Source organism: Heloderma suspectum, chromosome 10 (genome assembly GCF_057233095.1).
Source record: "Heloderma suspectum isolate Gila_16-S chromosome 10, 16-S_ref, whole genome shotgun sequence".
Taxonomy (NCBI): domain Eukaryota; kingdom Metazoa; phylum Chordata; class Lepidosauria; order Squamata; family Helodermatidae; genus Heloderma; species Heloderma suspectum.
The window spans coordinates 15,754,077-15,767,326 of record NC_139467.1 but is presented as its reverse complement, the minus strand read 5'-3'; the positions used below and the strand labels follow the sequence as shown (position 1 = coordinate 15,767,326).

The 13,250-nt window shown below is 47.3% G+C and overlaps 1 protein-coding gene across 2 annotated transcripts in view; it reads right to left on the bottom strand.

Moving 5' to 3' along the window:
• Positions 1-1,163: 1,163 nt before the first annotated feature.
• The window catches only part of LOC146337803 (chemerin-like receptor 1), a 40,716-nt gene continuing 28,629 nt past the window's right edge, over positions 1,164-13,250 (bottom strand). For both annotated transcript variants that reach the window (XM_084815278.1, XM_084815279.1), the window contains exons 2-3: positions 9,847-9,985; positions 1,164-3,815 (exon numbers count right to left, since the gene is read on the bottom strand). In XM_084815278.1, coding sequence (XP_084671404.1) covers positions 2,849-3,815; positions 9,847-9,985 — 1,106 coding nt within the window. In that variant the 3' untranslated portion in view covers positions 1,164-2,848. The remainder of the gene's footprint in view (positions 3,816-9,846; positions 9,986-13,250) is intronic.

The following is a 13,250-nucleotide window of genomic DNA, read 5'->3' as shown; positions in this document are numbered from 1 at the left end:
AAGGGCAATGCCAAAGAGTGTTCAAACTACCGTACAGTTGCGCTCATTTCACATGCCAGCAAGGTTATGGTCAAAATCCTACAAGCTAGGCTTCAGCAGTATGTGAACCAAGAACTACCGGAAGTACAAGCTGGGTTTCGAAGAGGCAGAGGAACTAGAGATCAAATCACCAACATTCGCTGGATCATGGAGAAAGCAAGAGAATTCCAGAAAAATGTCTATTTCTGCTTCATTGACTATGCCAAAGCCTTTGTGTGGATCACAACAAACTGTGGCAAATTCTGAAAGAGATGGGAGTACCAGACCACCTTACCTGTCTCCGGGGAAACCTGTACAAGGGTCAAGAAGCAACAGTAAGAACCAGACATGGAACAACCGATTGGTTCAAAATTGGGGAAGGTGTACGACAAGGCTGTATATTGTCGCCCTGCTTATTTAACTTACATGCAGAGTACATCATGAGGAACGCCGGGTTGGATGAATCACAGGTCGGAATTAAGATTGCCGGGAGAATTATCAACAACCTCAGATACGCAGACAATACCACCCTAATGGCAGAAAGCGAAGAGGATCTAAAAAGCCTCTTGTTGAGGGTGAAAGTGGAGAGTGCAAAAGCTGTTTTGAAACTCAACGTTAAAAAAACTAAGATCATGGCATCTGGCTCCATCTCTTCCTGGCATATTGAAGGGGAAGAAATGGAACCAGTGACAGATTTTATTTTCTTGGGCTCCAAGATCACCGCAGACGGTGACTGTAGCCATGAAATTAAAAGACGCTTGCTCCTTGGGAGGAAAGCTATGGCAAACCTAGACAGTATAGTAAGAAGCAGAGACATCACCTTGCCGACAAAGGTTCGTATAATCAAAGCTATGGTTTTCCCAGTAGCAACGTATGGCTGTGAGAGCTGGACTATAAGGAAGGCTTAGCACTGAAGAATCGATGCTTTTGAAATGTGGTGCTGGAGAAGGCTTTTATGAGTCCCCTGGACTGCAAGGAGGTCAAATCAGTCCATCCTAAAGGAAATCAACCTTGACTGCTCATTGGAAGGACAGATGCTGAAGTTGAAGCTCAGATATTTTGGCCACCTAATACGAAGGGAAAAGTCACTGGAAAAGACCCTGATGCTGGGAAAGATTGAAGGCAAAAGGAGAAGGGGACGGCAGAGGATGAGGTGGCTAGATAGCATCACCGATGCAATGAATATGAACTTGAGCACACTCCAGGAGAGAGCGGAGGACAGGAAGGCCTGGCGTGCTATGGTCCATGGGGTCACGAAGAGTCGGACACGACTGAACGACTGAACAACCAGCACTCCCAACCTAGAAAAAGAAGGCCGCTTTGCAGATTTTTCTCAGCATATTTGCCACCATTTTTTGTGGTGGCTGCCATTTTCTCCCCACAATGCCCTGGGATGATTCTAGCTCTGGAGCAATGTGAGGGATGAAAAATGGTGCCCAGACTGCTAATACAGTTACTGCTGCCTCTTGCAGCTGCAGCAGCAAAAACAGCCTTAGGAAAAAAAGAGAAGCTGTGCTATTGCTTCAGCTAATGGTGAGCTCCACCTCTGAGAAGCTGTTGGAGAATTTCTCCTCCCCCTGCAGAGTGTAATGGTCCCTTCCACCCCCCATTTCTCTGCCCACAAATAGGATGGAGAATTCTGAGAAAGGCAACTGTTTTTGCAACACTTTCTAATAAAGATTTAACCTTGTCAAGGATCAAATAAGGGCTGCTGGGTTTAACTGGTTAGTCCAATCGTTGAAAAACCTTTTGATTAACTCAAAAGCTGCCCCATCCATTAAATTTGCAGCTGACTAAAAAATAATTCTTTTTCATGCAAGTACTTCTAAAAAACTGCAGACTGAAAGCATCTTAAAAGAGGTACCCATCCTGCATGACAGAGAAGGGGACCTAGGCAAGAGAACTTCCCTGTGGATTGTGTCCTCTGTGAATTAGCGGGTAGAGGAAGGGACATTCTGGATTCTGTGTTAGATTCCATAACGCAGGGATGTGGAACCTCTGGTCCATGAGCAGAATTCGGCCCCCAAGCCTCTCCATCCGGCCCGGAAAGTCCTTGCTCTCTCCATCCCTTCACCTGTGTGTCTGTGTGACAAGCAGACTGACTTTAATAAGGCAGGATCCACAACCATGCAAGCATAAGGCTGCAATCTTACAAACATACCCAAGAGTAAACCCTACTGAGCTCAGTGGGAATTATATCTGAGTAGAGATGGATAGGATTGCACCACTGCACATTGGTGATGAGGACAAAGAGGCCAGCACTGACGGGCTGAGATGTTCCTCTTCAACAAGTCTATTTGTGTTCAGCAATTCTGTACTTACACTGTGTAAGGGTGGACACAGGGAGTAGTTTGTAGCATCCATTGACTTTCAGCTTCCCCTTTTGCTTTTTTTTTTAAAAAACAAGTTTCTAGCCCTTGTGATTGTTAATTCAGCCATCAAGGCTACTTTTTGCAATTTCTAGGGAAATCTCAGGATTCCAGAGCAGGGAGCTTGAGCGGGTTTTTCAGTTGTCAACAGGGAGCTGATCATGCATTCGGGTTCCTTCTAGTAGCTATCAGGAGAAGGAGAATGCTTCTTTTTAAAAAGAATGAAAAACGTGCTAATTTTGCAGATTTTTTGCAGGTCACAGAATGTGGTCTCACAGTACCTTGTTGCAGGGTTGTTTTTTAAAATAATGTACAGTATATACAAGCTAATGGGCCTAATTGGCTTCTTTCTCCTCCCCTCCCTGGTACAGCAGCACATACTAGTAATACAAGGCAGCATCGTAATTTGCCATGACTAATGAGAAAGAAGATCCCCTCCCTTCCACAGATGAGATTCCATCTCAGACGTTGGCTGCCATTGGTGCCTCCTCAAACGCTGTCTTGAAGACCTGCAGCAAGGACCTTCTCACCGCGTCCTGGAACTCCTGGCCCACAAAGACATAGAGCAAAGGATTGATGCAGCTGTTGAACATGGCCAGGCACTTGGAGAGGGGGATGGCCACCAGCCGCATGGCATCCGGCACGTCATGCATGGAAATCCTTGCCAGAGCCAGGGCGTGGTAGGGCAGCCAGCAGAGGAAGAAGCAGAAGACCACCCGGGTGACCACCAACAAGGGCTTGCTGGACTTGTTGAGCTTCTTCTTGTGCATGCTCACCACCAAGATCGTGTAAGAGACAGAGATGACCAGCAAGGGCAGGAGGAATTGGTAAAGAAAGATGCAAATGGTGAGGACCTCGGCTTCCTGCCAGTCCTGGAATACATCCAGGTTGTTGCAAGAACTTCGGTTGTTCTTCTCCATGGAGACCTCGGTGAAGAAGTAGGAGCTGGGGACGAAGAAGGCCAAGGAGAGCAGCCAGAGCAACCCACACGCCGCCCATGTCAGGCGTGGGGTGCGGTAGTTCTGGCACCAGACCGGGGCCACCACAAGCACGCAGCGGTCCACGCTGATGGAGCTGAGCAGCAGCATGCCACTGCAGACGCTCAGCCCGAACAGGCAGTTGGCCACCTTGCAGGCCACGGATCCGAAGGGCCAGTGTAGGTCCAAGGCCAAGTTTAGCACCGTGACAAAGATCAGGGAGGTGGAAGCTAAGTCAGCCAAGGCGAGGTTGAAGAACCAGACCGTGTTGGATGTCCAGCGGAGCTTCCAGCCAGTGACCCACAGCACTATCCCATTCCCGGTCACTCCAGCCAGGAAGATGAAGCTGAAGATCACCCCAGTGACGATCTTGACTGTGTCACGCACTGCGCTTTCCCCCAAGGGCAGAGGGGAAGAGGAGCCATTGGTCACTGGGCTTGCTGACATCTCCCTGCCAAAGAGAGAAAGAGAAGGGGGAGAATCTCATTATTATTCTGCGTTTAATAGCACTCTCTATGAGCATCTCTACACTAGCCTAAATTCCTGCATTTAAAATGGGGCTTTTTGCTTCCGTTTTAAATGTAGGATCACAATGGACTCCCTTGACACGTGCATCCTTTCCCCCTCCTTCTCCCCGTTATCTCAGTCTTCCATATGTTTCATTGACCTCGCTCCTCTCCTTGCAGCTTTTCGTTTTTCATGGAGGAAACTCAAGTGCTGTAATTTGATAGCTCATTATCTCCAATCTATTTAAAAACAGAATAAAGGCCATTTAGAGTGGGAGATGGCCTGGAAGTTGACAGCGTCATCTAAAAGGCCCGTAAACATCTGTGAGTGATCAATCTCAATAGCAGGAAAAATCTCCGTGTGAAGGAGCTCTGTGTGCATAGTGCTTCACAAAGCAACAAGAAGGCAGCTCCTACCCCAAGAGGCCTCCCAACGAAAATTCGATAGAGAGGATGACAGAGGAATGGGCAGGAAATGGAGGCAAGGGGTAAATGGGGGATGAACAAGGCAGTTGCATGTACTCAGCCATGGTTACAGATGGACACGAGGATGAGGGGAGTTGTAGTTCAACACTGGGACCAGATTGATAACTGGGACTAGAAGGTCCACACATATAAGACTGATTCTGGCCCGTTTGCACTGGCTGCCTATATGCTTCCAAGCTCAATTCAAGGTGCTGGTTTTAACCTATAAAGCCCTACATGGTTTGGGACCACAATACCTGATGGCACACCTCTCCCTGTACTCTATGTTCAACATCTAAGGTCCTCTTCTAAGTGCCTCCTCCGAGGGAAGCTCAGAAGGCGGCAGTGAGAGAGGGCCTTCTCAGCGGTGCCCGCCCCCCCATCTGTGGAATGAGCTCCTCGATGAGCTCTGCCTGGCACCAACATTGTTATCTTTTTGGCACCAGGTTAAGACCTGTCTCTTTTCCTAGGCATTTGGCAGCACATGATGAGTTTTAATTGGTCCTGGATGTGTCTTTAGTTATGACTGACTGTTCAAAGTTGGTTTTAGTTATATGTTGTCTGTATATATTGTCTGTGTGCTTTCATGGAAATGGCTTTTAAACTTTGGATATTGTATTTCAATGATTTAACTTCTGTAAACCTCCCAGAGAGATTCGGTTATGGGGTGGTATAGAAATGTTGATGATGATGATAATAATCACAACAACAACAACATCTGAAGGGGAAACAGGTTGGGGGAATGCTGAATTAGGTGGTTAGAGAACCTGGATGTGTAGCATTTCAGATTTAGATTGGGGCTAGGGTGGGGAACCGGCCCTCTTGGGGTCCCAATCTGGCCCTTCAGAGTTCCCCAGACGGGAATTTCCCTTTCCCCCAACCACCAATTGTTTGGTGGTTTCCTGGCTTTTACAGTTTTCCCCTGCATTCTAAAAGGCTGAAATGCCTCTCCTACAGCTCAGTTACTGTCAGTCAGAGCTAAAATATGTTGCGGTGGGGGTTTGTTTTTTGGTATTTTTGGCCCCACCCCTTTGGCTTCGGACCCGCCCACTGCCGGTCCCCGAGAGCTGCTGTGAAATGAAATCTGGCCCCCAGGGCTGAAAGAGGTTCCCCACCCCTGTTGTATATGGAGGCCGTATCTCGTGTGTGTCTCATGGGGTACAGGAGGAGGTTGGCTCCACTCCTGAGTCATCTGGCTCCAGTTGGAGGGCCTCAGGGTTGAGAGAGAGAGAGAGCATGTATGTATGTACAATTTAAAAAAACCTAAACCCAACAGGGATCTTGCAAGCCTGAAGTTTGTGGCCAGATGCCACAAGTGGCATAGGCAGTGGGGGGTTGTGGCTCCCCTGGATGGAGAATCTGTGAGTCGGGCTGTGGTGCAGACCCAAGCTTGCTCTCCTGCCTGCTTCTCCCATGTTTTGCTGCTGCCCGTCCTTGGACTCAGCCAACCAGAGGCCAAGCCACAGAGAGCTTCATAGACACTGTCGTGCTCCCGAGAATGGCACTTTCTCCCACTCCGGACTCAAGCCGCGGCTCATGAGCCAATTGGTCATCAGTGTGCCACATACATGATGAGCTTTTTGCATACTTCTTGCCTAGGACCCGTAGGGCTGCAAGAGGGAATCTTCTGCATCCTCACAGCAGCTTTCCAGCCGCCCTCCCATTCACACTGACTGTGTTCAGCGCACAGGAAGCTGTCTGATACCGGGTCAGACCCTTGGCCCATCTAGCCCAGTATTGTCGACGCTGACTGGCAGCAATAGCTCTCCAATTTGAGGGAGGAGATTTTCTAGCCCTACCTGGAGATGCTGGGGATTGAACCTGGGGCCTCCTGCGTGCCAAACATGTACACTAGCACTGAGCTACTGTCCCTCCAGTGCCAGGGGCTGTAGCTGGAAGGGAAACGCAGCAGCCCGCCATATGCTCAGCCAATAACTCTAAGTGGGGAAGTCAGATCTACTAGTGAAGAAGGGGATGGGAGAAGCCAGGACTCCTGGGTTCTTTTCCAAGGCAGCCCAGTGTACTCCAGCTCTACTCCTCTACCATGCACCCACCACCCACTGCAACCTTTTTTTTTTTGCTTCTGTCTCTGCAACTAAAATTCTCAAGGGCAATCTCAGTTGCTCTGGTTACAACATCACTTTGAGGTAGCCAGGAATATTACGCAGAGCCGAGGGGGAGGAAGGAGGGCCGCAGCAATGAATGAGCCTCTATTCAACGCTGGAAAGTTGCCATGGGATTGCAGGGATGTTCTGTTGCCAAGAGATGGGAACCAGCAGTCAGGGGAAGGAAGGTGGTGGAAGCAGACGTGGTGGCCATGCTGCAGAGGTCTGAACGGCCATCTCAGGCAGTTAGATGTCAGAGTGGGGGACGGACCGATCTGAGGCACGCACGCCTCATTGCACAAATGCCTCGTTGCACATCTTCCATTTGTTTCACTGCAGACTGAGAGAAGTTTCCACCCTGTGTTGAGTAGCATTGAGACCAACGATGTATGAACATTTTAATTAATAAGACCTGAATAAAGTCAGTAGAGGAGGGCGGGTGGGCGGGCAGAATTCAGACTCCCCACTTTCAAATTTGCCAGCCAAAATTGAGTAGCAATATTTCCAGCATGGAGAAGAAAAGTGGGACCCCTTCCAGATGCTGGATAGCAACTCCCATCATTTGCTACACTGGTTAGGGCTAATGGGACTTATACGCCAACATCTGCAGGGCCACGTTTCCCTGCTCCTGATTCAGAGCCTGGCATATGAGCTTTGGAGATCACACAGAGAATGTTCAGTTTGGGAGGTAGACTTTAGCTCAGGGGTGACAACCTGAGGAGCTTAGGTCATCAGCCTAATTTCATCGAATCATAGAATAGTAGGGTTGGAAGGGGCCTACAAGACCATCAAGTCCAACCCCCTACTCAGTGCAGGAATCCAAGTCAGCATCCCTGACAGATGGCTGTCCAGCCTCGACTTGAATGCCTCCAGCGTGGGAGAGCCCACCACCTCCCTAGGTAATTGGTTCCATTGTCGTATTGCTCTAACAGTCGGGAATTTTTTCCCGATGTTCAGCCGGAATCTGGCTTCCTGTAACTTGAGCCCATTATTCCGTGTCCTGCACTCTGGGATGATGGGAAGAGATCCTGGCCTTCCTGTCTGTGACAACCTTTCAAGGACTTGGAGAGCACTATCATATCTCCCCTCTGTCTTCTCTTCTCAAGGCTAAACATGCCCAGTTCTTTCAGTCTCTCTTCATAGGGCTTTGTTTCCAGTCCCCTGATCATCTTTGTTGTCCTCCTCTGAACCCTCTCCAGTTTGTCTGCATCCTTCTTAAAATGTGGTGCCCAGAACTGGACACAGTACTCCAGATGAGGCCTAATCAGTGCTGAGTAGAGGGGAACTAGTACTTCCCGGGAGTTGGAAGCGATGCTTCTATGAATGCAGCCCAAAATAGCATTTGCCTTTTTTGCAGCCACATCACATTGTTGGCTCATATTCAGCTTGTGATTGACAACAATTCCAAGATCCTTCTCATTTGTAGTGTTGTTGAGCCATGTATCCCCCATCTTGGAACTGTGCATTTGGTTTCTTTTTCCTAGGTGCAGAACTTGGCATTTATCCCTATTAAATTTTGTTCTGTTTTCTGCTCAGCATTCGTCTATCAAGATCACTTTGAATTTTGTTTCTGTCTTCCAAAGTATTAGCTATCTCGCCCAATTTTGTGTCATCTGCACATTTGATCAGCATTCCCTGCACCTCCTCCTCCAAATCATTAATAAAAATGTTGAAGAGCACTGGGCCCAGGACTGAGCCCTGTGGTACCCCACTCCTTACCTCCCCCCACTTTGAGAAGATCCCATTGATAAGCACTCTTTGAGTCCGATTCTGTAGCCAACTGTGGATCCACTGGATTGTTGTTTCATCTAGCCCACTTTGAGCTAGTTTGCTCATCAGGATATCATGGGGCACTCTGTCGAAAGCTTTGCTGAAGTCGAGGTATATTATGTCTACAGCATTCCCACAGTCCACAAGGGAGGTTCCTTGATCGAAAAATGAGATCAGATTTGTCTGGCAGGATTTGTTCTTGACAAATCCATGTTGGCTTCGAATAATCACTTGAATCATGGATTGTTGTTACATGCAAACCTTGCACTATAGTTTAACTATGGGTTGTTAACCACAAACAATTCAGAGTTCACAACCCAACAACAAACCATGAGTTCTCTTCCTGGGCTGTTCATGGTTAAATCATAGTGTAGGGTTTGCATGCAATGACAATCCACGATTCAACAACAACTTGTACTCTATCCATTCTCTGGGTTGCTGTTATGTGTGAACCCTGTCAGTGAGAGTGAGAGAGAGAAGGGGGTGGCAGAAAGAGAGAAAAGGGACAGCCCCGCCCCTTTTGATTCTGGCCCCACCCACCACAGCACTGGACAGATTACCCTTGAGGGAATGTGGCCCTCAATAGCAAAAAGTTTCCCCAACTTTGCTTTAGCTTCTGATGTTGGTAACAGCATTCAGAGCTTTGTCATGAGATTGCAGTTGCAACAATGGGTGGGGGACACAGGTTTATGAAGTTCTTATCAAATCTTCCCAAAGAAACATGCTAAAATCCATATTAGCATAATGCCTTTATAAGGGCCAACTCAAAGATCAGAAAATACTATGCGAGCTTTCAAGTTCCTGAGCGCTCTTCGTCAGGCAAGATGAAAAATAAAGCAAAAAAACAATGACACCAGCATGTGTGTGTCGGGAGGAAGTGACTGACATTTAAGCCATGGGGTCTGCATTTGGTTATACTCTTAAGATGGAAAGCAGGAAGAGTATGGAGACATTCAAATTAGACTCTGTCAGGTATAAAGATAGTTTCAGGATGCACCTGGGATCCTCCTAAGTGCTGCTGGGAAGAAGAAACAAACAACAGTAAATCTCCCATGTTTGAAAATGTAAAATCCCGCTGTTTACCCCAAACTGTTCTATTCTTAGGCGAACCACACAGATTCCTTGGTAGGTGCAAATGAAAGTAGAGAGAAGCTAGAGAGTTTTTATACTGCTAAAGCTGGAGATAATTTCAGATGGTGTGCCTGAGAGAGTGCCTTCTCCCTTACCAACCAGCCTGGTCACTGCGGTCATCGCAGGGCATGCTCCTGATGGTTCTACAGGGACCTATGGCCTGATTGTAGTCCATCCAGAGAAGACCCTTCAGTGTGGTGGCCCCATTCTATGGAATTTCCTGTCTCTGGAAGTCAGGCGAGGCAAGCACCAACCTTACGTTGTTTCCGCCTCCTGAAGACATCTTTATTTCAGGCAGCCTTCCTTGTCTGAGCAGCCACATTTTTTATCAGAATTTTTAAAATAATAATTTTTAACACGGGGTTTTATTCCTTTATCTTTGTAAATTTCATTGTCCACCACTCCAGAATCTGTCTAGATGTGGAGCAGTATATAAATGTTGTAAATAAATATATGAATAGGTTAGGGGGGGAAAGTCAACGGAAATCAAATTGGGTAGTTTTACCTCGTGGTTGGAGGGGATGTACCCTCGGAGAATAATGTCCCAGCTTCAGGTAGTATTAGATCATCTTCCTCCAGTATATGATCCTGCTGTTGAATGGCTACACATGGTATTCTCCAGGTCACACAAAAAGTGAGGGTAGCTGTGTTGGCCAAAAGAAAAAAATCCAAAAGAAAATTACTAAAATCCACATTAGTATAATACCGTTTTTAGTCCAAAACAAAGTTCACAAAATACTGTGCAAGCTTTCAAGTTCTTCAGAACTCTTCATCAGGCAAGATGGTAAACGAAGTAAAAAAAGAGGGGCTGAAGAAAGTAGGTGATGTTAATTCATGTTATTAAAATGAATCCAGAACTGGGCATTTCAGATATGGAAAATCTGTTCAGATTTCAAATGGCTGAGAGCTTCATCATTAGTTTTGCAACCCTGCTGCAGATCACCATAACGATGTGATCTTGTTGTGAAACCCTGCTGTGCTTGTATTATTTACAGAGCTATTGTTGCATCTGCCCTGCTGGGGCTGGCTAGCTTGAACCTGGATGTTCACTGTGTGGGTGGGTGTTGTGTAACTTCTCTTAGAGCTGATTCCAGGTGCTGTAAAACACCCAGAGACACATTACCTGGAAGGAGCAAAACAAACAAACAAACAAACAAACCAGGATGTAGAATTGACTAGGGTTGCCACTATTTTTACTAGCCCTGCTCCCCTGCAATTAACAGCAGCCCCACACTGCAATTAAACAGGTGAAGCTTCTCCCATTTCTTTCTATCTCAGGAAAAACCGTAACTGCTTCTAGTGTAATACTTTTATTAGGCCAACTCAAAGATCACAAAATGTGCAAGCTTTCAAGATCTCCAGATCTCTTCATCAGGCAAGATGTTACAAAAGACAGGTTGGCAGGGGGGTGGGTCAGGGTGAAGGCTGACCAGATGTCGTAGTCAGGATAAGTAACCATTCCGACTACACCATCCAGTCAGGTTTCTCTCTCTCTCTCCCCCTGACCCTATTCTGCTCCCCAAACCTGCTTTTTGTAAGTCCATTATACCAGGCTTTTTGTAATCCATTATGCCATATGGATTTTTTCTTATAGTTAACACAGATGTATGCCACCCACACACATATACACAGAGAGCTTTGGCTATTGGGCCGTATAGAAATGAAATGAATGAATGAATAAATAAATAAATACTGTTTAACAGCTGATGGATACACAGAAATCAAAGGCACAGGAACCAGCCCAGTAAGAAAAAAAAGGGGGGGAGAGAAAAAACAAGTACAGAACCCCAAAACAAACAAGAAAAAATGGGGGGCGGATCACTGAGTTAAATGACAGAAATATAATTTCAGAAAAAAACATTTCAGATTTGGGTATGCTGACTCGTCAACCTTTATCCCCACCCCCCATTTACCCCAGCAAAAAAGTGGCAGCTCTACAGGTGAGTTTCAAAATGAAAAACAACACATAACTTATTTCCTCTTTTCATGGTGACATGTGAAGAGGGAGCTTGAAGATACAGCAAGACATGCATATTCCAAAAACATTTGAAATGTGTGTGTCTTGGGTGGTAGGGGAAGAAACATGTAAGTATTACTAGCACACCCTCTTTGCAGCATCCAAAACCATCATACGCTGCAAGTTGTTTTCTGTTCTTTAAATGGGGAGGAATGGAAACATTCCTTTTCCAGTCTAAAAGAAGATGTGGGTTAAAAGGCAGCAACTCAGTGGGTACAGTGTACTTCCGTGCGCCCCATGAAAGAAAGGTGTACTAGTTAAATTTTTACTTGATATGCACACTGTGTGTGTGTGTGTGTGTGTGAAAGAGAGAGGGAGGGGGATTGTGTAGCCTTTCTTTAAAAATAATGGAAAACATGTCATTTTGTGGCAAGATCTACTCCTGAGTAAGTGTGCATGCATAGCGTCCTGAGATTACTGTCCAGTCACTGTGGCTTGGGCTATCAATTATGGCAACCTTTCCCTCGCTTGGCTCCCGCCAGGTTTTTTGGATTACAGCTCTCAGAATTCTTGACAGTTGGCAATGCTACCCCGGGGCTGATGGGAGCTGAAGTCCAAAACATCTGGGTGTGTGTGTCAGGTTTGGGAAGGCTGAAATAGGGGTTTGCCACCCAGAGCCCTCCAGATGTCTGGGATAACCACTACTATCCCCCCTAGCCAGCAAGGGCACACTGGTTGGGGATTATGGGAGTTGTAGTCTGAGACAGCTCTGGAGGCCACCAGGTTAGGGAAGGTTGCTTTAAGCTTTAAAGCAAAGCTTGATCCCAGTCTGGGCTTTGACTAAACAATGGAAATTTTCCCTAATGGTTCAGGATGGCCATGGGCTGTCCCTTTAGGGAAGCTAATTGCTTGAAGACCGTTTCTTGATACAGATTTTTTTTTCCTGGAATTTTGAAATGTTAACCCCATCAGAGTTTGGGGAAGACACACCCTTCACACCCACTCACCCTCCAGACAAGGGGACTGGACCGATGGAGTGTACGCGTGAAACAGCACTTCGTTAAAGACACAGAACAGAGAGGCAAAAGTGGATTCACCTGACCCCCTCCATGTGCTGAAAGGACGTGCTTGGGTGTGTGGGGCATGGGCTAGTAGCCCAACCCCCTGACACGACCAGCTGGAAGGGGATGGATGCGCGTTCCTGCGTAAAACCCCTCCAAGCAAAGAGGAAGTCAGGCTGGTTTAATCGGGCTCTCCCCGCCCCCGGAGAGGAGCTCTATGTCCGTGCATCAATGCATGGATTTTGAATGCACAGAGGGCGGTGGCATGCATGCTGGCGGGGGATAATGGGACTTACAGTCCAACAGAGCTGGAGAGACTCCTTGTTGGGGAAGGCTAATCCCCTTGCAGCTTTACAAATGTTTCAAAATCGCCCTTAGGCCGCCAATGCCAAACCCCAGCAACGCTGCGTCCCCGTCCCCCCCGCACTTCAGAGGCAGTGTAGCCTAACGGTTAGATGGTTGGACTAGGACTCGGGAGACCCGGGTTCTAGTCCCGACTCACTGGGTGAATTTGGGCTAGTCCCTGACTCTCAGCCTAACCTCTCTCAAAGGCTTGTTGCGAGGGTCAAAATGAAGAGAACGAGGACCACGTGCGCCGCCTGGGGTTCAGGGAAAAAGGAGGGATATGTCTGTAATAATAAAGTGCGTTCGGGGGAAGTCGTAGGGAGCGTGTGACAATCCGATTGCGGTGCCAGTAGCTACGGGGACATGGGTTTTTAAGGGGGAATCCTATGCATGTTCAGACAACTGGCTGGGGAATGCTGGGAGTTGTAGGCCTTTTCTCTGTCTAAACACGCATAGGACTGCACCCTAAAAGGCAAAAATGCAGCACACGCGGATGTCCCCACCCCACACACACACACACCGCGTTATATTTCCATGGAGAGCGAA